Raw genomic sequence first — 25,658 nt, 5'->3', positions numbered from 1 at the left:
TTGCAAAGCCTATGGGGACCTTCCCCATAGGCTAACATTAAGGTTCGGTAGGTTTTAGATGGCGAAGTAGGGGGTCGAAGTTTTTTTTTAAAGAGACAGTACTTCGACTATCGAATGGTTGAACGAATTTTAATTCGAAACGTTCGATTCGAAGGTCGAAGTAGCCAAAAAAAAAAAAACATTCGAAATTCAAAGGTTTTTTTATTCTATTCCTTCACTCGAACTGAGTAAATGTGCCCCTAAGTATCGTGTTCTGAGACAATTTGCAAATTGTTTATTTGTGGTTTTCTAGTTATTTAGTTTTTTATTCAACAGCTCTCCAGTTTGCAATTTCAGATACGCTCTGGTTGCTAGGGTCCAAATTACCCTAGCACCCATGTATTGATCTGAATACGAGATTGAACCATGAATAGAAGTAATAAAAAGTAGCAGTAAGAATACATTTGTTGCCTTACAGAGCATCTGTTTTTAGATGGGGTCAGTGACCCACATTTGAAAGCTGTAAAGAGTCAAAAGAATAAGGAAAATAATTCCAATCTATAAAAAAAAAAGAAAAAATGAAGACCAATTAAAAGGTTGCTTGATATAGCCATTCTATAACATACCAAATATTATTCTATAACATACCAGAAAAGGTGAACCATCTCTTTAAAAAGTCTGAACGCCATAACATATGTGAATATTTGACAGGGCTGATAGGATGTAGCTATGACATTGCAAATTTAATATCCAACTTGTACCATTTTTTGGAGGCCGAATACTCTAGGATTCCTTCTGCTCTTCCTTATCTGCACCATTAACCTGTTGACAAGACGTATTGGTGGATGAACTGCCATCCAACAGGTTCACAGGATGGTTGTCAAAACTGACCTTCAAGGTGACAAAATCAACCTGCTTCTTGGCCACAAAATTGGCTGAATTGTGCAGCCTGATCTAAGCATATATGTCCAAGGTTTAGATATGTCCCTACCATTAACCAGTTTCAACATACTTTTCCCTTGTACATCATCACTTGCAGAATGTCCAACATCAATTTTCTGAATGTGAATAAGGATAAAAAAAAAAGCAATGGAATTTTTGGATATAAATATTAAAGCATAATATCTACAAAAAAACTGTACACACTGCAAATGTTGTTACATAATAATTTATGTGTCTGTATGGAAGGTTTGCGTATCCTTGTGTTGGCTGGTGAGATAACTATAAAATATACATACAGACTGCTAATAAGCAGGGATGCACCAAATCCAGGATTTGGTTCAGGATTCGGCCTTTTTCAGCAGGATTTGTATTCGGCCGAATTCTTCTGCCCGGCCAAACTGAATCCGAATCCTAATTTGCACATGCAAATTAGGGGTAGGGAGGGAAATCATGAGACATTTTGTCACAAAACAAGGAAGTAATGTAAGTAATGTTTTCCGCTTCCCACACCTAATTTGCATATGCAATAATATAATATTTGCATATGCAGATTAGGATTCGGGTTCAGTATTCAGCCGAATCTTTCGCGAAGGATTTAGGGGTTCGGGCCAAATTCAAAATAGTGGATTCGGTGCATCCCACTAATAAGTAACCAGTCCAGAAGTATATGTGATATGAAATACCTAATCTCCCTCTTTAACAAAGCATGATACTAAACCCTATTCATTTTTACGATTTGCAATTCAAAAACTAAATTCCTATAAGATCATTAGAGGTTAATTTATGGAAATATTCCCTTTCTTATACTTGAGTGGTGTCTATAGTGGTACCCGGTCACCGGAGTCCTATGCCTTTGTGTGTACAGTTCCAAATGGATAAATGATTTCCCTTTTCATCTTTTGGGATTTCGAACTTGCCACATGCTTTGCTTCATTCTTTGTGTTAATGAAAAAGCAGACAGTCTAATTTATATGACAAAATATTTTAACATTTTTGATGCAAATCATTGCATGTGACATGCCGAAGGAATATACAATCAGGATCCAGTATCAGTTGTCCACATGAAATTTAGTCTGAATTTAGTAGCTGTACTGGAACCCAACACCAGTTCAGTGACTTCATCTGGTTTTCTCCATATTAATCTATTGTCCATTTCCAACGTTCACGACTTGTTCTTATGTGTTGCTTTGCTGTATGCCTCGGATATGTAGATTTTTCGCCTCGTCTACTCTGTTCTTATGGATCTGGAAAGCAGGAGTAACCCATCGACCACACGAGCATTGTACTCCGTACCAGTTGAAGGAGCCCAACTTAGAGCTACATTTTGGGCAGAGAAGCTGGAAAGACAAGAAACAGCCTTTCAGTATACTAACATATAGTTTGCGAGTTTTACAGGTTTGTGAGGTTTTTTTATACCTCGAATGTTTCTTCTCTAAAGGAAAACTATACCCCCAAAATTAATACTAAAGCAACAGTTTATATGAAATTAAGTGGCATATTAAAGAATTTTACCAAACTGGAATATATATTTTACATCTCTTGCCTTGAACCACCATTTTGTGATGGTCTGTGTACTGCCTCAGAGATCACCTGACCAGAAATACTACAACTCATGTGACCTAACATGTATAGTTTGTTTGTATGCACAGTAGTGATGTGCGGGGCGAGAATTTCTCGACCCGCACCCGACCCGCGCTCCCTACCCGGGACCGCTGCTCCCCTTTATTTATAGACGTCACAAAAGGGGCGGGGCAGGCGGAAGTCTATAAATTCCGGCGCTGGAAGCCGGCAGTACTAGGTTGCGGCCGGGGAGAGCAGGAGAAGAGCTTGACCCGCACCCACCCGCGCATTTTGTCCAGGGGTCGGACCGAACCCGCCCGACCCTCGGCCCGCACATCACTAGTGCACAGTGAATCCTAAGATCACAGGGGGCTGCCCTTACTTTTTAAAATGGCAGTTTTCTATTTACGATTACCCAATGGCATAATAAAAGTCAGGCGCAAGGTGCAATTTATTGACCCCACCATTCTCAATGGATTTCCTTCTATAATGTAGGCATACCTGGTCCTAAAGCAAGTTTACTCTATGACGGCTTACATATTTATATGAAGAAAGTACCCCTCTTATGTACCTTGACGCCACTGTAAAGAAATCTAACTTGGCCAGTTTGTCTTTAAGGTGTAACTAACACTTCTTGCAGTTGTAGTCTTGCAACATACATAAATTATGTAAAAACACAGAGAACTGAGCACCATTAGCCTCACCTGTCCATCCATAACCCCCAGCAGAGCTTCTGCCATCCACTGAACGGGCTCCACAAAATAGGAGGTGCACTTTGTGGTGTCTGCTTTCTGTATTGAGGGCAACCGTTTGTGAGCAAATGCAGCAGTGCCAGTGCCTAAGGCATGATTCAGGATACTGCCCTCCCTGAACAAGGAGCGCCTGAAAGTAGATTGTAAACAAAATATATATCACATTCAGAACCAAATCTGAATCAACACTAGCAAATAAAACACTAAATTCCCAATCAATTTTTACAAAATGTTTCTACTTTATGGTGTTAGATTTCAAACAAAGTAAAAAACAAAAAACAAAATTAGAAGCAGTCACAATAAAGGGGTATGTCACTTTTTCTGAATTTCCTGCGCCTTTCCTGTACCTACATACATATATTACATATATGTACAAATTACATGGCAACAGGGACTTGTTACAATTTGTTTTAATGTCATAACTTACTCTTCCTTGCCTCACTGTTGGAAGAGGCCACTGCCCGCTATCTCCATGTACAGCCTGGCATCGGTTTACCAGGGATGATCCAGGAAAACATGCCCCATCTTTCCTTGCTCAATTGCAAAGCATTACTAGTAATTTGATTAATTAAAGGGGTTGTTCGCCTTCAAAACACTTTTTTCAATTCAGTTGTCTTTAGATTGTGCCCCAGAAATAAAGACTTTTTTCAATTATTTATTTTTTACTAGGGATGCACCGAATCCACTATTTTGGATTCAGCCGAACCCCCGAATCCTTCGCGACAGATTCGGCCCAGTACTGAACCAAATCCTAATTTGCATATGCAAATTAGGGGGTGACAAAGGGAAAACATTTTTTACTTCCTTGTTTGTGACAAAAAGTCACACGATTTCCCATCCCGCTTCTAATTTGCATATGCAAATTAGGATTCGGTTGGACCAGCAGAAGGATTTGGAAGAATCCGAATCCTGCTGAAAAATGCTGAATCCTGGCCGAATCCCGAACCGAATCCTGGATTCGGTGCATCCCCATTTTTTTACTGTTTTTCCAAAATCTAAGTTTAAAGTTGAATGTTCGTGTCTCTGGTGTTTCAGTCTGGCAGCTCAGTAATTCAGGTGCAGACTCTAAACTGTTTCAATTTTGCAACATTTAGTTGATACATTTCTCAGCAGCATCTCTGGAGTATTAGCAACTATTATATCAATTCTAACAGCTGCCTGTAATGAAACCCAGAGATTCTGCTCAGCAGGGACAAAGATAAGAAATGTATCAACTAAATGTATCCTTTTAGAACAGTTTACAGGGTCGTCGACCCCCCTCCCAGGGCTGCTTCTGAAGGTGCAAAATGACACTTTACACTTCAATATTAGAAAAACACATAGAAAATAGAAAGTCATTGGAAAAAGTTGTTATTTCTGGTGATCTATCTGAAACCAACTAGTTGTTTGAAGATGAACCATCCCTTTAAGCAAATGAATAAAAAAAAAAGAGACAGGACATGAAAATTAGTGGAACTTAACACCACTTTGACTTTTTCTGGTTGCATTGGCAGTTACAGCACAACTCTTCAATCAAGTCTGGCAACAGGAATGGGGGGTAATTCACAAAAGGTGATCTATCCCTTTAAAGGTAAAATATACTCTAATCTACATTTTACTATGAGCTACTGTTCAGTACTTTGTATCAACAGCCATCTGTCCTCAGCCTGCATCCTCCAAACCCCACAATTCCCTGCTCACATGATTTCAATAAGTAAAGGAACATTACAGTGCAATGCATTTTGGGTTATGTAGTTCCTGCATGCTGTCTGTAAGATGTGGAGAAGTAGTTACAATTTGTAACATCAGTGTTTAGTCCCTCCTTCCCTGCCAGGATTTCAAATGATGCAGAAAGAGAAGAACTGTTAAACAGCTGGATTTCAGCATGGAAAATGGCATTTATTCATACTTTTTGAAGAAACAGGTAGCTGTGATGGGTATATGAGGGGTTTCTGTATTTTGGTTTGGAAGCCGGAGTTCCCCTTTAAAGGTGAACCGCCCCTTTAAAAACAAAGCCACCTGCTGGTCAATTCTGCTGGCTACAGTCATGAAAAAATGAATGATGTTTGTCAGAAAACAAACATCTTGTGAGGTTTCTCAATATATCACAAGAATTTCCCTTTTTAGACAAATGTAATTTTTTCTCAACTGCAGCCAGTTAGATGAAATCACCACCTCGTGGCACTGTTGCTTCAAATTCATTATAGAAACAGTTTATATTCTTTTAACACCTTTACATTGGACCCCTATACAGTTGGTCTGGAAGACTAAGTCACCAGCTTTTATTGGCTCATGCATGAGCACCTTAAATTGCGTGCATAGTATAATTGTCTCAGCATCCTTTTAAACTGGCCATGCATGAAATTTGCTCACTACAAAACATAGCTACATGCTTTAGAGTTTTGAATGATTACTTCAGAAATAGCAAAGAACAGGTTAGCATTTGAATAACACTGACCCATTTGATGAATTAAGAGATTGCCTATCACTAAGTGCTAGGTAAGCATGAAACGCGTTAGGTTCCATGTGGGGATTGTTTGATATTTTAAAAATGATTAAAATATTTTTTATCATAATAGCATGCCTGTGGGATTTTTTGAAATTTTTGAGGCTATACCTCTATTTGGTCACTAGACGACCCCAGCATGCAACCAATTGTTTACTAATGTCTGTTTTCAAGTAATTTAGTGATAGATTAAATGAACTAATACTTCAGTATACTGTGAATTGGGCGCTAAACTCAGGGACAGCACGCAGGTGAAACTCAATATGTGTAGTGCCTGGACAGAAGAGAAAATTGGCAATACTCAGGGGGCATCTACGGAGGCAGGGATCTTCGCTGCTATAGGGCTGTGTTTGAGATGTTACTCAATGTACAGTGTCTATAGAAACATTTATAGAAACATTTTCATTCTACTTTAACTATCACTCAGAGGGGGGAATGTTGTTGCTCGCTGACAAGGTGATGTATTTCTGTAGGTTGATAGATATGTAAGTAATTATTGCAGAGGTGCAGCTAATGTTGGCATGTCCTACCTGCATTTCCTACACCTGTAGAGAACCTCTGCAGTCTGGGCCATGGAACAAGGGTCAGAAGCAAAGACTTCTTGGGGCAGCTTCCGTAGCTCTGGAAGACAATCGAGTGGAACATACTTTTAGTTAAGTCATAAGCCAGTTTGGTTATTATCAAGTGCTAGTTATGACTGCCAGTGCATCACATAATTCAGTAATGACAACTGCTGGTTGATAAAGCAGAATGATATAGTTACTCCATCATGTAACCAACAAAAATACTGTATCCGGCCAATAAGCCCATCAGTCAAACAGGTCAGATTTCAATTTCCCTTCAAATCTGCTTTGGTGATAAGAGCTTAAGTGACTAGACATAAATGACAAGGACTTCTTGCCCCTGACATCAAAGAAAGCATAGGGAATCTGCTGTTTGGGTTAAAGCTTTAGTTTAAGCACAATTTAAGTTTTTCTAGCACTGAAGAAGTTTGTCCTTTATCCGATTAAAGTGTAATATAACTTAATCAGTATATATGTTTTTGGTCAGTAGAATTTTTATTGGCGATTTTTCTTGCATTTATAATTGGCCTTTTGCCAATTTGTATAAAGATTTTGGGACGCAGTGGGACAATCTTATGACGGAGTTTAAAACACCTTTAAGGTGGCCATACACTGACCAGTCCTTTACAGAATTACCCTACATGTTCTTTAATGCACACGTGTATATACCTTTAGCTTATGTTTACTGTATTTTTACAGAAAAATATAATACTAAGTAACTTTCCAGTGTTTGTGAATTAAACATTTTCAGTGTTTTTAAAGTTATTTGTGACTATAATGGCTACAGGTATGGGATCCGTTATCCGGAAACCCGATATTTAGAAAGCTCCGAATTATGGCATGGCTGTCTCCCATAGACTCAATTTTAATCAAATAATTCAAATTTTTTAAAATGATTTACTTTTTCTGCGTAATAATAACACTGTACCTTGTACTTGATCCCAACTAAGATTGTTGGAGGCAAAAAAAAACAAAAAAACAATCTTATCAAAACAACCAATGTTTAAATATTTTTTTTTAAAGGTGAACTATTGCGAAAATTAAAGTGTAATATAAGCTTCATCATACTGAAATAATAAACTTTCGAAAAATGATTGATTAAAAATTCTGTACAGTTTCTGAAATAATAAGGTTTATCTTCACTAATTCTCTATCATCTTCTGTTTCTCTTCATTCTGTCTTTATGCAGGAGTTGGGTCAGATTTTCATTGACAGTTCGATCCAATATATCTTTTAGAGGGGTTCCTTTCCTAGCAGATGTATTAGAGCTCACTTAAAAAACTGACTCAAGCACAAAAACAAAATAACTAGTTGTTATAGAAACAGGAAAGTGACCGTTGCACAGTTTTTGATCAGATTGCATTCACGCTCACCTGGGTACTTCTCTGTGACTTTCTGCAGGCGATATTGTTTGTAGCTTGCACAGGTCATGTCCACATCACAGCCCATTGCTTCATAAAGGGAGAGCTGGCCAAGAAACTCCTCATTCATCCTAAGAAAATTCACATTTGTTTCATGAGTCAAGATCAAGTTTATCTTTTTGTACTTTGTAAAATATATTTATATTCTAATTAGTTAAGACTTAGACTCACACATGTGCTACTTTATCCCATGGTCATTACATGTTTTTCCAAAAAGGAGCACCGGCCCAGGGGGAAAAAACATGCCTTTGTATTAGTGGGAGATGTCTAACATACTGGCACCCCCAGTAACTTTACTTTTATTGTCCTTAAGGTTTCCTATATTTAAATTGTTTGTAAGTTCAATGCATATATTTATTTAACCTCAACTAGCCCACTACTGTTTCCACTCAATGTCAAGTCCGCACCAGGCATTGCAAGCAGTGTAGTAAATACTAATGAAGCGTTTAGATAAAAGTGATAAAACTAGAATGTTTTCCCTGTCAACTAAATTACTGCACACAACATTAAAGGGGTGATTCACCTTAAGTTAATTTTTAGTATTCTATAGAATGCCCTATTCCTAGCAATTGGTCATTATTTGTTTATGATTTTTTTGCCTTCCTCACCTACCTCTTTTCCACTCTCAAATAGGGGTCACTGACCCCTGCAGCAAAGAACTCTGTGATGCTACAATTTTATTGTTGTTATTACTTTTTATTACTTATGTTTCTATGCAGGCCCTCTGCTATTCATATTCCTGTCATAGTCCTGACTAGTTGCTAGGGTAAATAAGACCCTAGCAACCAGATAGCGGCAGATATACCAAACTAGAAAGCTGCTGAACAAAAAACAAAATAACCGAAGACTAATAAAAAGTGAAGACCAACTGCAAATTGTCTCAAAATAATATCTTCATCATATTAAGAATACATTTTAAGGTGAACAACCCCTTTAAGACTTATTCTTAATGTATTCTGTGTTGTGTTCTGGAAGCAATATCCAATTACAGAGAGGGACCAAGAGGTACTGACCCCCAATGTAAATACCTTGTTTACCCCCCCCCCACCTGCTCTCCACCCCCATCTTAAGAAACACAGTGTTCCTGGATTTGTCTGTACTCAGTGCTGAATTAGGGTTGCCACCTTTTCTGGAACAAAATACCGGCCTTCCTATATTCTTGCCGTTTATTCCTATTAATAACATTGGTCTCAAGCATCATTTTTACTGGCCAGGTGGCAATCCTATGCTGAATTTGCTTTGCTCTTTTTTATTTTTATTTTAAACCTGAACAGAACCTACTTGATGTCTGATTTCAGAGCCTGTAGCCTTGAGCAAGCATCTTCCAAGGAAAGTCTGGAGGTGTGCATCAAATAGGATGTGATGACTGCGGCACTTCTGCTCACCCCAGCATGGCTAGAATATAGAACAAGGTCACTCGGATAATAAAGGGTAAACATTATTCAATAGGCATTTTCCCTTATGTGGATAATGTTTTGTTGTTGATTAAGTGCTCATGAGGATAGAGGTTAAAAAGTATCTAAAAAGGCCTTTAAACAGAGGCAAACCGTGCTTACAATGTAAACAATACAATATATTGTAAATATGTTTTCTAATGTTGGGTCCAAAGATAATTTTAAGCCTTTTTCTAGGCAGCAAATGTGAAGTTTTAGAAATGTGTGTGCACCAAATCCCCCAAAACATCACATTTAATTATACAGTTATGGGACCGGTTATCCAGAATACTTGGGAACTGGAGCTTTCCAGCTAATGGACCTTTCCATAATTTGAATCTTCATACTTCATACAAGTCTACTAGAAAAGTCACGTAAACATTAAATAAACCAAATGGGCTGGTTCTGCTTTCAATTAATTATATCTTAGTTTTTATCAAGTACATGGTACTGTTCTATTATTACAGAGAAAAGGAAGTTATTTTTAAAAATGTGGATTATTTGGATAAAATTTAGTCTATGGGAGATTGTCTCTCTGTAATTCGGAACCTTCAGGATAACGGGTTTCTGAATAACGGATCCCATCCTTGTACTATTTCCTTAACTGCAAACTACAGATTAAGATTAGAATTCGACCCCTTGCTTAACCCCTTAGCACATGTTTAACGTAAACTGCAAACAATGTTGTTTGCAATATGCAGTCCCCACTAATACCCAAATGAACAGAGACGTCTGATGCTCCATGGGTCACTCACCCCCTGATGCAGCTACAAATTATGGCAGTGTGGATTTCTGGACAAGTATTCAGTCTGACCTAAGGTTGCTGGGATGCAGGGAATGGAATAAACTAGCTAAACCCATTATGCACATGCACAACACACTTCTAATATAGGCAAGTAGAATCTGCAGCCTGCTCTGATCCTGGCTGAATCAAACCTGCATTTAGGGTATTAATTCCATGGTTAGACAACTCATTGCAGGAACCTACTTTATGGAACAAGCTTCTGCAAGGAGGTACTCATTCAAACTATTGCTCTGCTTTTAACAGGAATTAACTTGAGAAACGGCACCAAGGGGCCCTGAACATATTGTATGTGTTAGTCTGCAATAAAACTCAACTTTAGCTGCCATAGTGCATGCTTGAGTGCTCTCTCGCCATTGAGTATTAAACTACAAGTGAGTGGCTGCACCTTTTGGGGATCAATGCACTTTATTCAAGCTTTTCTTGACTGTGTGCTGGAAAAATCTTATATTAATCAATATATACAGTTGTCCAATTTTAGCATATGAGGTTTACAGTACTGGAAAAAAAATAGACACAGATTATCTTAAAGGAACAATTCAGTAGAAAAAAAAACTGGGTAAACAGATAGGCTGTGAAAAATAAAAAATGTTTGTAATATAGTTAAATATTTCAATGTATAAAGGCTGGAGTGACTGAATGTTTAATATAATAGCCAGAACACTACTTCCTGCTTTGCAGTTCTCTAACTCTGACTTAGTCAGTGACTTGAAGGGGGCCACATGGGACATAACTGTTCAGTGAGTTTGCAATTGAGTTTGCATTCAGCTCAGATTCAAAAGCAACAGTTATGACCCACGTGCCCTCCCCTCAAGTCACTGATTGGTTACTGCCTGGTAACCAGTCAGTGGAAACCAAGAGAGCTGAAAAGCAGGAAGTAGTGTCTGGCTATTATGTTAGTCATCCAGTCACTCCAGGCTTTATACATTCCATTTTTGTGTAACTAACTATATTGGTCTTCATTTTTTGCAAGTTTTCGTTTAGTTGTTCAGCTGCTTTAGCAGATGGTATTTCAGCAGCTATCTGGTCTTATTTACCTAACCAGGCAGCGGTTTAAACGAGAGACAGAATTATAAATAGGAGAGGGCCTGCATAGAAAGATTAGAAATAAAAAGTAATTAAATTATAGCCTCACAGAGCAAGAGTTTTTGATAGCCGGGGTCAATGACCCTTTTTTGAAAGCTGAAAAGAGACAGGAGTGGAAGGCAAATAATTCAGGAAACTATAATACAACAAATAGTGAAGACCTGTTACTAAAAGAGGGATTTTTGTCTTACCTGTAAAATCCTTTTCTCTCTTCATCGAAAGGGGGACACAGGCACTGGAGGGTTAACTTCACCTTCCGGAAGGAAAGGACACTAAAAAAAAAAAAAACTCCGACAGCCCTCCCAGGGGCCAGCCCACCTATCCCAGCAGGCTACACCCCCACCAGGAGGCTGTCACAACCCAGAACGTTAAAAGTGCAAAAAATAACTGAGGAATTAACTAGAACCGACCAAGGATGAACCTTGGGCTAACTTGACAGTTTTCCTCGCCAACGAGGATATTGTAACATATAAGATTTCCGGGGCTGGGGAGCCCCACCAGAGTAGGAGGAGATGCTGGATCTAGACAGGGTCTGTCCAAGGAACATTCCACCTCCAGGCTTGATATCATAAGGCAGGGGTCCCCAACCTTTTTTACCCGTGAGCCACATTCAAATGTAAATAGATTTGGGGAGCAACACAAGCATGAAAAAGTCCCTTGGGGTAACAAATAAGGGCTGTGATTGGCTATTTGGTAGCTCCTATGTGGACTGGTAGCCAACAAGAGGCTCTACTTGGCACTATACTTTGTTATTATGCAATTAAAACTCGCTTCCAAGCCTGGAATTCAAAAATAAGCACCTGCTTTGAGGCCACTGAGAGCAACATCCAAGAGGTTGGAGAGCAACATGTTGCTCACGAGCTACTGGTTGGGGATCACTGTCATAAGGGATGGGCGTGCCTGTGTCCCCCTTTCGATGAAGAGAGAAAAGGATTTTACAGGTAAGACAAAAATCCATCTTACTCTCTCATCTCAGGGGGACACAGGCACTGGAGGGACGTTCAAGAGCAGTCTCCAGAAGGGTGGGAAGATCAAGCCTAAGTCTGTACGACAGCCTGTAGTACCTTCCTACCGAAGACAGCCTCTGAAGAGGAGACAACATGTACCTGGTAGAATCGGGTGAATGTATGAATGGAAGACCAGGTAGCAGCTTTGCAAATCTGCTCCACGGATGCCATGTTCCATGCTGCCCAGGAGGTCGCCAGTGACCGAGTTGAGTGAGCCGTGATCCTAATAGGAGAAGGTTTACCAGCGATCTGGTAGGTCCTGTGGATCGTGGATCGTATCCATCTGGCAAGGGTGGCCTTAGAAGCCTTAAGACCCTTCCGGGGGCCTGCACGATGACGAGGAGGGCATCGCACCTCCGAAAGGATTCGGATCTGTGAACATAGTATTTGAGAGCTCGGACTACGTCCAGAGAATGTAGCGCAGTCTCCTTAGAACCCTTATGCTGTGGACAAAAGGATGGGACAACAATGTCCTGGTTTAGGTGAAAGGCCGATACCACCTTTGGCAGGAAGGAGGGTATGGGCCGGAGCACAGCCTTGTCCTGGTGAAAGATCAAGAAGAGTGAGCGGCAAGAAAGTGCTGCTAGCTCGGAAACTCTGGCTGATGTGAGGCCTGAGCGAGGGGCTCGAAGGGAGCACCCTGTAGAGCCGATAGTACTAGGTTGAGAGCCGATAGTACTAGGTTGAGGTCCCAACCAGGTACTGGAGCACGAATGGGAGGGGCGATATGCGCGACTCCCTGCAGGAAGGTCCGAATGGGAGATTCTTGTGCTATATGGAACTGGAAGAGCACGGACAAGGCAGAGATCTGAGACTTGAGGGAGGCAAGGCGAAGACCCTTGTCGAGGCCCTGCTCTAGGAACCCGAGGATGCGTGCCGTGCTGTAGCGATGCGGGGGAAAAGAGTGAGCGGTACACCAGGCAATGTAAGTCCTCCATGTTCTGTAATAGATTCGGGAGGAGGATGGTTTTCTGGCTGCAATCATAGTCTTTATCACTCTGTCGTCAAACCCTTGTCGTCGGAGGACTAGGGTCTCAAGAGCCAGGCCGTCAAACGGAACAGATGAATATTCGGGTGGAATACTGGTCCTTGACTTAGAAGATCTAGTCGAAGTGGAAGATGGATGGGCTCTGTCTCTGCAAGATTGATGAGATCTGCAAACCAGGCCCTTCTGGGCCAGTATGGTGCCACGAGGATGGTCCTGACCCTTTCTTGCTTGAACCTCTTGAGTATCCTGGGAAGGAGAGGTAGAGGAGGGAAGACGTAAACAAAGCTGAACGGCCGTGAGCGCGTCTACCCCTACGGCCCTCGAATCCCGTGACCGAGACATGAAAAGCGGAATCTTTGAATTGGTCCTGGAGGCCATCAGGTCGACCTCTGGCATGCCCCATAGGTCGGTTAGAGACTGGAACACCTCTGGATGCAGGGCCCATTCCCCCTGGTTGAGAGTTTCCCTGCTGAGAAAGTCCGCCGTCCAATTTTCCACTCCTGGAATGTGGACTGCGGAGATGGCCGGTACGTACTTTTCTGCCCAGGTGAGGATGCGCAAAGCCTCTTGCATGGCCCCCCGGCTGCGGATCCCTCCCTGGTGATTGATATATGCCACGGCCGTGGCATTGTCTGTCTGGATCTTGATGGTCTTGCCCTTGAGGAAGTCTGTCCAGTGAAGGAGAGTTGGCGAATGGCTCGGAGTTCCAGGACATTGATTGGAAGAGATGTGTCTGAGGGGAGCCATCTGCCCTGTGCCGTCTGACCCTGACACACCGCACCCCAACCCCGGAGACTGGCATCCATGGTGAGGATGGTCCAGTGGAGAATTGCAAAAAGCTTGCCCTGGTTGAGATTGGCTGGTTGTATCCACCACCATAGGGAAGTCCTCGTCAGGGTGGGGAGGGTGATAGGAGCGTCCAGAGATGTCGTCTCTGGATTCCAGTGGGTCAGGATGGCTCGCTGAAGGGGGCGGGTGTGAAGCTGAGCATAATGGACGGTGTCTATTGCCGAGACCATCGAACCCAGTACCTGCATTCAAGATCTGAGAGGAGTGCATGGCGAGTCCGCTAGGGAGAGAATGCGGTTGCGTAAGCTCAGAGCCTTGTCCGCTGGAAGAAAGGTGCGGCAGTGCTGGGTATCGAAGAGAGTCCCCAAGAATATCATTCTCTGTGCGGGTGTCAGGAATGACTTCTTGAAGTTGATGATCCAGCCGTGTTCTTGCAGAGTCTGGATCACAAGGGACAGATCGGATTGGTTCCTCTGGACTGATGAGGCCTTGATGAGGAGATCGTCCAGGTAGGGGGTAACTGACACCCCTGAGACCGAAGGAGAGCTAGAACTGGAGCCAGGATCTTGGTGAAGACCCGAGGAGCCGTAGCCAGGCCATAGGGGAGAGTGACGAACTGGAAGTGCTTCCCCAGAGTGGCAAATCGCAGGTAGCGATGATGTGCCTTGTGGATCGGGATATGAAGGTATGCGTCCTTGATATCGACTGAGGAAAGAAACTCTCCGGGTTCCATAGCTGAAATGACGGAACGGATGGATTCCAATCCGGAAGGAGAAACGTCTGAGGCAACGATTGAGCTTCTTGAGATCCAGGATGGGGCGAATTCCTCCGTCCTTCCTTTCGACGCAGAAGAGGATGGAATAGAACCCCTGCCTTTCCTCCTCCTTGTGTACCGGAACCACGACTCCTGCCTGTTGGAGGGAGGAGATGGCGTTCCAAAAGGCTGCTCTGCGTACGGGATTGGATGGAGGAGGAGAGGAGAGAAATCTCTCCGGAGGAGGGTGTCGGAACTCTATGGAATAACCTTGGTGGAGAACTTCTTGAACCCAGGCATCTACGAAGGAGTGAGACCAGACCTGCCGAAAGGAGAGGAGACGCCCGCCCACCCTCTCGATTCGGGAGGTGGGCAAACCTTCAGGAAGTGGATGTTTTGTCGCTGGAAGGTTTCTGAGTTTGTCTACCAGCGGACCAGGTGGGTCTCTTCCACTTTCCTCTAAACGAGGGAGTCTTTTCCGTGGTTGGAGTCTTGGCCTGTTTGGAACGAAAGGAGCGAAATCGAGAAAAACGACGATTTGCTGGCTGATGCTTTGGCTTGTTCTGTGGAAGAAGGGTACTTTTACCCCCTGTAGCCTGGCTGATGATTTTATCCAGCTTAGTGCCAAATAGAACCTTGCCTGCAAAAGGAATAGAGACAAGAGACTTCTTGGATGTTAAATCCGCCGACCAATGTTTGAGCCAGAGACAAAAAATATAGATTTGCAGAATCCCTCTAGCCTTTTGTCAATGGGGTCCTTGAATCCAGCAGCGTCAGGGACTGGAATGGTGGTAGACTTGGCTAGTCGGGAAATTGGGGGATCAACTGTAGGAGAAAGGCACCAAAGATCAGTGTCATCCTTGGGAAAAGGATAGAGAAGGGCAAAGCAACGGGAAAGATTAATCTTGCGCTCTGGAGAGGCCCACTCATCCTTGACTACAGAAAAAAATTGGTCATGTGAAGGGAACAACTTAGCAGTCTTTTTCTGTCTCTTAAAAAGATCCTTGGAAGGATTGGCCGAGACAGGTGGAGACACGTTTAGAGTCTCAAGAACAGATTCAGTCAAGCTGTCAAGAGATAGCTGAGGGAACCTCTGGTTCCCGATGGGAATCCTCGTCAGAGTCCCTGTCTGAAATTTGGCCATCCTCTGCAAGTTCAGACTCCTCGTCGGAGTCCGGAAGTAAGGTGGTGTCAGATACCTTGGGTTTCCCTGCTACCCCTGAAGGAGGTTGGGAAGCAAGCTGGGCAAGGAACTTGTCTAAGGACTCAGGGAGCCGTGCAAGTCCCTGAAGGGAAGAAATGGAGCTTGCTAAATTTCTTGCCCAGGAAGGTTCAGGTACTGAATCTGATGCACCCTGGCTGTCTGTAGAAGCAGGGGCATGGGAAGGTTGCAAGCATGCCGTACATGTAGGCTCAGGGTGACCCAGGGGAAGTCTGGCGCGACAACTGGCGCATGCCAGAAAGGAAACCCTGGGGACGGAAGGAACCTTGGCAGATGACAGCGTAGAACGCAGCTTGGGACCTTCCCTGGTGGGGTCTGTCATAGCCCTTAAGGATATACCTCTGAATATGTATATATATATATATATATATATATATATTATATATATATATATATATATATATATATATATAATAAGTTTATATATATATATACAAAATAGCCCAAGGGTCAAGAAAAAAATATGTATATTTAAATTTATACAGGCCTGAGGGGTGACAGCCGTCCCTGGAGATGAGCCTGTAACACTGAACCCCTGTGGAATGTCTTGCTGTGATGCGCGGACCTTGCCTCTGGAAGAGGAAGCTAACCCGCTGGTTGCCTGTGCGGGAAAAAAGTGGTCCAGATGGAGCCTGTGGCAGCGAGGTGATCCGGAGGGAGCGCTGCTGAAGACTGCTCCATCAATAGGAAAGGCGCGAAGGAAAAGGGGAGGTGCGAGCGCATGCGCGATGACGTCACCGGCGAACGTCGCGAAACTCCAAAATGGCCCCTGAGAAGGGAGAACCTGTCGCTCGTCTCCAAAAGGCATGGGAGAGCGGCAGGATGGCGGCGTGAGTGGAAACATCCACTACTGGGCTAGGGGTGTGGAATTGCTGCTGAATCCAGCCGCTGCCCCCAGCCAGGAGAACTGAGACGTAGCTCCTATCTCCAAGTGCCTAAGGGCGCAGGGAACAGAGCAGGAGCTCCTGTCCCAGCAAAATTGTCCTGCATCAACCGGGGCTGAACCGGAATTCCTGCCCGGGGAACCTGCGGAAAGAAATAAAGAAATAAAAGAATAAAAAAGAAATAATTAAATAAATAAAATCTCCCCTGAGGGGAGAGTGTCCTCCTCCCATGAGGACACTAAAAGAACTGGGGTGTGACAGCCTCCTGGTGGGGGTGTAGCCTGCTGGGATAGGTGGGCTGGCCCCTGGGAGGGCTGTCAGAGTTTGTTTTTTTTTTAGTGTCCTTTCCTCCCGGAAGGTGAAGTTAACCCTCCAGTGCCTGTGTCCCCCTGAGATGAGTAAGTTTAAATAACGGTGAACCACCTTTTATACAGATACACCACATGTTATACAGTGAGCATAATATTATTGCTGTTCTATTATTCTAGGGATAGGCATTCTCTTAAAGGAGAAGAAAAGGGTAAAATTAAGTAAGCTTTAGCAGCTTCATCATATACCAGTAAACCCTCAAAGTAATGCAGCTCTGAGTCCTCAATCAAAAAGCAACACAGCATGTCTTTCCTTCTATTGTGTACACATTGGCTTTTGTATCAGACTTCCAGTTTTCAGCATAAACCTCCAGGGCTAGGGCTTGAGCATGCTCAGTTTGCTCCTCTCCCTCCCCTCCCTACTGTAATCTAAGCAAAGAGCTACCAGCGAGCAGGGAGATGGTAAAGCATTCTGCAGAATAAATGTAGTCGTACAGCTTGCACTATTGTGGCTTATCTATATAATAATCTAATAAACTGCTTCGGTAGCTTTCCTTCTCCTTTAATGGCTTGCATGGTTGGGAATGTTATGCCATATCTATATAAGCCAAGTACAGGCACAGCACTTTTATTTCAAGAAAAGAAATGTTAAAATTAAACTCACCAGTGAACAAGTACAGATAAACCAGATTTCCCCAAAGCCTCTTTCAAGAAGTCTGTACAAGCAGGCAAACAACTCAGGAGGTCTGCGCTGGCATCATCCAATAAATGAACAAACTTTGTAATGAACCCATCCAGCCCGTTTGGCGCTTCACTGTCCACTGTCAGCACGTGTGTGATACCAGCCTCTTGTAGTCTTTGCACATCAGCAGCATCGCTGGCGCTGCCAAGGTACAACCCAGGCAAGACACAGATCATTGTCAAAGAAGTTAAGGCTTCCCCCCTCAATTCTGTAAGGAAAAAATACACATACATTACTGCAGATGTTACTTCTAGCTATTCAGCAGCAAAACATGATTGCCAGTGAATTCTATAGGAATCCCTTTACAGGTATGGGATCCATTATCAGGAACCACATTATCCAGGAAGCTCTCAAGTATAAGCAGGCCATCTCTCATAGATTCAATTTTATTAAAATTTTTAAAAATGATTTACTTTTTTCACTGCAATGAGAAAACATTACTTTGTACTTGATCCAAACTAAGATATAAGTAATCCTTACTGGAGACTGAACAATCTTACTGTGCTTAATTAATGTTTGAATTATTTTTTAGTGGACTTAAAGTGGACCTGTCACCCAGACATAAAAAGCTGTATAATAAAAGTCCTTTTCAAATTAAACATGAAATCCAAATTCTTTTTTTTATTAAAGCATTCATAGCTGTTGTAAACTCATTTCAAAATCTCAGCTGTCAATCAAATATTGCCTGCCCCTCCTCTATGCCTTGGGCATAGAGGTGAGGCAAGCAATTACTTTCACTTTCTATGCAGCACTTCCTAGATGTCACTGCTCTCCACACATTCCCCCAGTTCTCTTAACCACTTAATTATGTAGCCAGGACATGGGGATGGACATCAGGTCCCCCATTCTGGTGCACAAACAAGATTCTGAGATGATACAAGGCTTTCCTTAATGACAGAGTCCACAATATGGCTCCTGCCTGCTTGCTATAATTATGAACTCCCAGACTGATGAAATCAAGATTTAAATAATTTGTACAGTGTAATGAAAGTTCATTTTGCTTGACTAACATGATAAAAAAAGGATTTGGAATAATTTTTTGGGGTGACGGGTCCCCTTTAAGGTATGAAGAGCCAAATTACAGAAAGATCCCTTATCTAAAAAACCCCAGGTCCTGAGCGTTCTAAATAACCTGTAAAGGTATGGGAGCAGTTAACCCAGAAACCTGTTGTCCAGAAAGCTCCAAATTACGGAAAGGCCATCTCCCATAGACTCCATTTTATTTAAATAATAGAATTTTTTTTTAAATTATTTCCTTTTTCTCTGTAAAAATAAAACAGTACCTGGTACTTGATCCTAACATATAATTAATCCTAATTGGAAGCAAACCCATCTTATTGGGTTTATTTCATATTTTAATGATTTTCTAGTAGACTTATGGTATAAAGATCCAAATTATTAAAAGATCCGTTATCCGGAAAACCCCAGGCCTCAAGCATTTTGGATAATAGGTCCCATACCTGTAGAAACAAAAATGGTTAGCTGGCAACCAGAATACATGTAAGGGCTATTTTCAGAATTGATGGATCAATTCTCTCATCGTGTCACAACAGTCACATAACACTAAACTCTTCCAATGACCGAAGAGCTGGGTATGTCGCATCCACAATTTACAAAAAGCCAGGCTGTTAAATGCAATGTGTTTTCTTAAGGAAATTGTGACTAAAAACCGGTATCACAGGTCTTATTTAGTTGTGCTTCGTTCTGTACTGACATCCTACTCCCACCTTACACAATACAAAGAAAAAAAAGTTTGATGTTAATTTTATGGGCTCTAAAAATGTAAAAGCATATGGGCATAAAAAGTCTTCATTTTTATATGTCAGAGGGCTATCATATCCACTTCCTTCAGCTGGCTATACATGCCCAAATATGATTAGGCTATCATCATTGTAGGTGATTAGTTGCCAAAAATGATTCTGCTGATTTTCCATGTTGGTGGCTGCATTGCCATGAAGTAAACAAGAACTGCAGCCCCACTTAACTCCCTGCGTCCAATCATTACAGCGCTTGGCCTGAACAAACTGAACAATGGGATGTGTATGATGTTCATTGCCACTCATATAGTATATGTGCATTTGCTGGTTTGGAGGCATAAAGACACAGATGTACTGCCAAGCTGGCTGGAACTAGGGGCAGGCAGAAGAGGCAGCTGTAAGAGAGGGGCGCTGGCAGCTACTTCTAAAATTGTATTCTGCCTACCCCTTGCCGGGTTCGCACCCCCTCCCTCCTGTCACCTTATCCTGCCCTGTGTTCCCCTCCGTCGCTCTCCTTTGTATGGCGTGGCCCCCAACACTTTTTACATTTTAAAGGAGACATATAGGCTAAATGAAAAAACCCTAATATCTTTAAAAATAGCCCCTTTATTGGAGCTCCCTATAGATGTCCACTGGTCCCTGTTTCAAATGAGAGGTGGGTGTGTCCTTAAGGTCCCTGCCAGAAGCACAGTAGGAGGGGGACAGCCAATCACAGCCCTGCAGTCAGACAAGCACAGACAGGCGTCAGTTCCCTATCAGGTCCTGCTAGCTGCTGATTGGTTCCTGTCCTACAGTACAGTGAGTTGAGAGCCGCCGGCTCCCCTGCACAGCCTGGGAATTCAGGAAGCAAGAAGTGGAAGGATTATTAGGGTTTTTGCAGAAATATCCAATAAATCAGCCTGAAACACTACTTTTTTAGTCTTCTATATCTAAATGAGTATAATGCACTTGTACATTCTTGGTTTTTTTTTCCACAAAATGTTTCCTTTAATGTGGCTCATGGGTAAAAAAACAAAAAAAACAAAACCTAGGGCTATGGTCTCATTTTATCCAGTGTAACAAAATGGTATCTGTCACCCATTTATAGGCACATAGAAATCATGTTCTGAGCATATGGATCGGCTGTGCTGTTTAGGGAAACTGTATGGCATTTTTCTTTAAATCACTGGCAGAAGTCACTTACAAACCCTAGTCCCACAATTGTTCTATAAATCTTAATAACGCACATCATCATAACTCCACTCCACTCTGCCCACAGAATAGGGAAAATCATATCATACTTACCGAGATTTTCATTTCCTGGACTGTAACACGGCAGTGGGCAACAACGGGTTAATCCCCTCCAGCCTCGCGATGGGACAGGAAATACTAAATAAAAACAGCTCCCGCCCCCTGGCCGCCATCTTTGATTCTGGAGTCTCCCCCATGAGGGTGGGAAGCCATGCCCACTGCCGTGTTACAGTCCAGGAAAGGAAAATCTCGGTAAGTATGATATGATTTTCCCTATTCCTGTTCCTTAACACGGCAGTGGGCAACAACGGGATGTACCAAAGAATACACAACAATAAAGAGGGAGGGCGATTTCTAAATATTTAATGCTGAATTCAGTACTGAAGTTGCAAAAGAGGAAGGTTTTTTTGCAAAACACATCAAATTTATAGTGATTAACAAATGTCTGGAAAGATGACCAGACGGCTGCTCTGCAGATTTCTTCTGAAGTGGTCCCTGCATGGAAGGCCCATGATGCCGCCATGCCTCTGGTTGAATGTGCCTTAATGGAAGAGGGTACTGAGTTGGAGTTTAAAGTATAGGCCATCTGGATACACTCCTTGATCCATCCTGCTATCGTGGATTTAGAAGGCTGAGCTCCTGCCTTTTTTCCCTGCGGGATCACCAAGAGGGAGTCTGAAGTTCTTATATTCTGTACTCTTTCTAGGTAAGTCTTCAGGCATCTCACCACATCCAGATTGTGCCATGTTTGTTCCGCCTCCGATTCAGGTTTAGGAAAGAAGGTAGGTAGTACAATGTCCTGGGAGGTATGGAATGGAGAGATCACCTTGGGGATAAATTTATCTGCAGTTTTTAGTACTACCTTATCCTGCAGAAAGGTAAGTTTTCCTTCCTTTATTGATAAGGCTTGCAGTTCTCCGACCCTCCTAGCGGAGGTGATTGCCAATAGAAACATATTTTTAAGTTGAGCAACTTTAGCGATATATTCTGTAATGGTTCGAAGGGCTCAGAGGTAAGTGTCTTCAGAACCAGACTTAAATCCCAGGGAGGAACTTGAGGTCTAGTGACTGGTACCAGTCTTTTTACTCCCTGGAAGAATTTCTTAATCAGGGTATGCTGAGACCAGTTGATTTTTGAAAAGTGAGATATTGCAGTGACCTGGCCTCTGAGAGTAGCAAGGCTGAGCTTCAGTTCCAGTCCCTTCTGTAAAAATTCAACCACCTGAACTTCCGAGATGTCACTAGGATTGATTCCTGCTTTCTTGCACCAATCAATGAACTTTTCCCAGGTGGAGAAATATTTTTGCAGGGTGTTGGGTTTTCTGGCTGCTATCAAGGTAGTTATGGAGGCTTCAGAGAGCCCTGTAGATAAGAGGTTCAGCCTTTCAAGAGCCAAGCCGTTAAGTTCCACCTGTCTGGATGTGGGTGGACTATTTCCCCCTGTGTCATTAGATCCTCCCAGGGAGGGAGACTGAGTGGGGAGTCCCTGGATAGAATCCAGATTTGAGAGAACCAAGATCTCTTTGGCCACCAAGGTGCCACCAGGACTACTTCTGCATGATCCTCCTTTATCTTCCTCAGAACCCTTGGGATCAGAGAGAAAGGAGGGAAGATGTATGCTCTGCGAAACCTCCATATCATCGAAAATGCGTTCACTTTCCACGCATTCTGCTCCATTGTCCATGACACAAACTTTGGAAGTTTCGTGTTCACACTCGATGCCATCAGATCGAGACAAAATGGGCCCCATCTTGCAGATATCATGTTGAAGGCCGATTGGTGCAGTTCCCATTCTCCGGGTGTGGACATTGTTCTGCTCAACCTGTCTGCTTGTACATTCTGCAGCCCCGGAATGTACTCTGCCTTCAAATCCTTCAAGTTCTTCTCTGCCCATGTGAATATAATCATGGTCAAGTCTAATAAGCTTTTTGATCTTGTCCCTCCTTGCTTGTTCAAGTATCTGACCGAGGTCATGTTGTCCGATTTTATCAGTATTGACTTGTTTCGACAATGTTTTCTGAAAGTTAGTAGTCCTAGCCATATTGCCTTGAGCTCCTTCCAATTGGAAGACCTTGCAACTTCCACTGGAGCCCATTTGCCCTGAGTTTCGACTCCTTGCATGTGGGCTCCCCATCCCCATTTGCTTGCATCTGTGGTTAACACTATCCAAGTCGGTTGGCTCAAATATACTGGGTGTTCTAGATTCGTTGTTTTTGTCCACCATTTTAATGACTGGATCGTGGATGGTGATAAATGAATCTGTTGATGGGGCCGAAGGTGATTGTGATCCCATCTGGATAGGAAGTTGTTTTGTAGGATTCTGACATGATAGGGAGCCCACTTCACGCAGTCCACTGTGGAAATGATCTTCCCCAGTAATCTCTGGCAGTTTACTGCTGAATGTACTGGCCTGGCTCTGAAGGTCCTTATGGATGCTTGGATGTCCCGAATTCTCCTTACTGGAAGGGAGAGATTGAAGTTCCTTGTGTCTATTATTACTCCCAAGAATTCCATCTGCTGGGCAGGGGAAGAGATGCTTTTCTCCCAGTTCAATATCCACCCCAGACTTTGGAGAAGATCGGACACCCTTGTTCGATGGTCCTCTAGAATCTCCTTCGAAGCTGCTTTGATGAGGATGTCGTCCAAGTAAATAAACAACTGGATCCCTTGCAATCTTAGGTGAGCTATGATGGGTGCCATGACCTTTGTAAACAGCCTTGGGGCTGTTGCCAAACCAAAGGGAATTACGTTGTATTGGAAATGATCGTTTAAGACTTTGAAACGAAGGAATTTCCTGTGAGCTTCTTTTACTGAGATATGCCAATATGCATTCTTTATGTCTAGCTTTACCAGCCAGTCGTCTGGGTCCACACACTGGGTGATAGACCTCAGGGTTTCCATCTTGAAGGATGGGACATCCAACCGTTGGTTCAGCGTTTTGAGATTGAGGATTGCTCTGAACTCTCCGTTCTGCTTTTGTCTGAGGAAAAGGTGGGAGTAATTTCCTGAAAATCTTTGCTCTTGTGGCACCTTTGATATCACTTTTTCTTTCAGTAAGTTTTGGATGATGGACTTTAAAGTGAGGGACTTCTTTGCCGACCTTGGTTTGTCTGAAGAAACAAACTGATGGGGAAGATTCCCGTGCAGATTTATTCCATACCCTTCTGCTATCACGTCCATAATCCACTTGTTCGGACAAACTCGAGCCCACATTGCACTGTATGATGTTAATCTTCCTCCCACATGCAACGGGACTCCCACACCTTCATGCTCTGGGTTTCTCGGGCTTAGTGTTGGCCCCTTTGGACTGAAAGGACTGATTTCTATAGTTAGGCCCTTGTCTCCATGGCCTAGAGAACGGTTTGCCTGGCTTGTATTGTCTGACTTCTTTGAAATTTCCTCTGATGTTTCTAACTGGATTTCTTTTTTCCCTGCGATCCTGCGGGAGAAAAGAGGATTTTCCGGCAGACGCCTTGGAAATAATCTGGTCTAGCTCTGGACCAAACAACAAGTTCCCCTTGAAGGGAAGGCTGCATAAATTATGTTTTGATTGGGCATCCGCATGCCACTGTCTTAACCATAGCCCTCTCCTGGCCACCACAGACAGACTCATGGATTTAGCTGCCAATTTTATGGATTCTAGAGAGACTTCGGCCACAAACTCGTTGGCCAGTTTTATATCTTGTAGCAACTCGACCAACTTTCCTCTATCTGTACCACTTTTAATGGCGTCTTCAAGTTCTTGAAGCCAAATTTTGTTAGCCCTTGTTACAGAAGTTGTTGCTATGGCCGACTTACAGGCTGCCCCATTGGCGACGTAAACCCTCTTAAGGGCTCCATCCTGTCGCCTCTCCATGGTGTCTCTAAGGGAAACACCCTCATCCACTGGTAGCGTGGTCCTCCTGGCCACTCTGGTGATTGCCGCATCCACCTTAGGAGGGTTCTCCCACACCTTAGCCACATCTGTTGCAAAGGGGAGTAGTTTCTTAATTTTCCTAGGAACAACTTGCTTCCGATCAGGGTTATCCCATTCGGATTGGATGGAAGTTTTGATTACCTCGTGCACTGGGAAGAGGTGGTTCTTTTTTGAGGATGATTTAAACATTTTATCTTGCTTTACCGGAGATTCCTGATCTTCCAGATCCAAGGTTTTCCTTACTGCTTTAATCAGTGGTTCAACCATGTCAGTATTGAAGGCTGACTCATCCTCCTGTACAGAGTCTCTGTCTGAAATTTCCCCTTCCGTATCGCTAGATATCTCTGAAGTAGCCACCCCCCCTATGTTCAAGGGGGTAATTACTCCTGAACTGCTTCTGCCTGCAATGGAAGCTGCTCTTTGATCTAAACCTTTCAGTACGTTCTCAGTGACTTGTGTCATCATAGAAGCTACAGATTGATTTATAGTCTCTTTCATCCAACCCATCATATCTGACATTTGCGGTGAGTCAACTCCAGAAGCTTCACGTAGACATTTTCCACACAATCTCTTATCTGGCAAAGCATTGCTTGAGCAGGATGCACACTCTGTTCTGGCCACCTTCCTTCTACTCCCTTCTCTGCTAGGAGGACTCCTAAATAAAAATAAAAATACATATCAGTAATGTTTACTGTGATCCAAATAGTGTTTGAGGGCCCCTCCCCCGATTATTGTTGTGTTCACCTCTCAACAAACATCACTCACCCCCTTGAGCCCGAGTGAGACCTTCGGCAGCTCATTGCAAAAATAAGGATCCTCCAGTAGCACCTGTAAAATTTCACTATTTAATTCTTGTCCCAGAAGGATCCCTATGGGCTTAAGCAATGGTCAGGGGAAAGGCATACTTACAACAGTACCCTCCTGACAGCACAATTGGCACCAGACACTCCTTACCAGTTCAGCAGCCATAGGGGAGAAAAAGCGCTTCCTTTAAACTTGAGCGCCAAGCCTCAGGCGTCTTCCGCGTCTACTTCCGGGT

At 42.9% G+C, this 25,658-nt stretch overlaps 1 protein-coding gene across 8 annotated transcripts in view; it reads right to left on the bottom strand.

Moving 5' to 3' along the window:
• Positions 1–1,887: 1,887 nt before the first annotated feature.
• dusp12.L (dual specificity phosphatase 12 L homeolog) overlaps positions 1,888–25,658 on the bottom strand; it is a 25,584-nt gene continuing 1,813 nt past the window's right edge. For all 8 annotated transcript variants that reach the window (XM_041562346.1, XM_018262165.2, XM_018262166.2 and 5 more), the window contains 6 exon segments: positions 17,640–17,925; positions 8,984–9,097; positions 7,655–7,773; positions 6,249–6,339; positions 3,186–3,363; positions 1,888–2,258 (listed from right to left, as the gene is read on the bottom strand). In XM_041562346.1, the coding sequence (XP_041418280.1) occupies positions 2,097–2,258; positions 3,186–3,363; positions 6,249–6,339; positions 7,655–7,773; positions 8,984–9,097; positions 17,640–17,893 (918 nt within the window). In that variant the 5' untranslated portion in view covers positions 17,894–17,925 and the 3' untranslated portion in view covers positions 1,888–2,096.

This window comes from Xenopus laevis, chromosome 5L, assembly GCF_017654675.1.
Source record: "Xenopus laevis strain J_2021 chromosome 5L, Xenopus_laevis_v10.1, whole genome shotgun sequence".
In the NCBI taxonomy this organism is placed as follows: Eukaryota; Metazoa; Chordata; class Amphibia; order Anura; family Pipidae; genus Xenopus; species Xenopus laevis.
The sequence above is the reverse complement of the archived record's forward strand: the minus strand, read 5'-3'. Positions and strand labels throughout refer to the sequence as shown.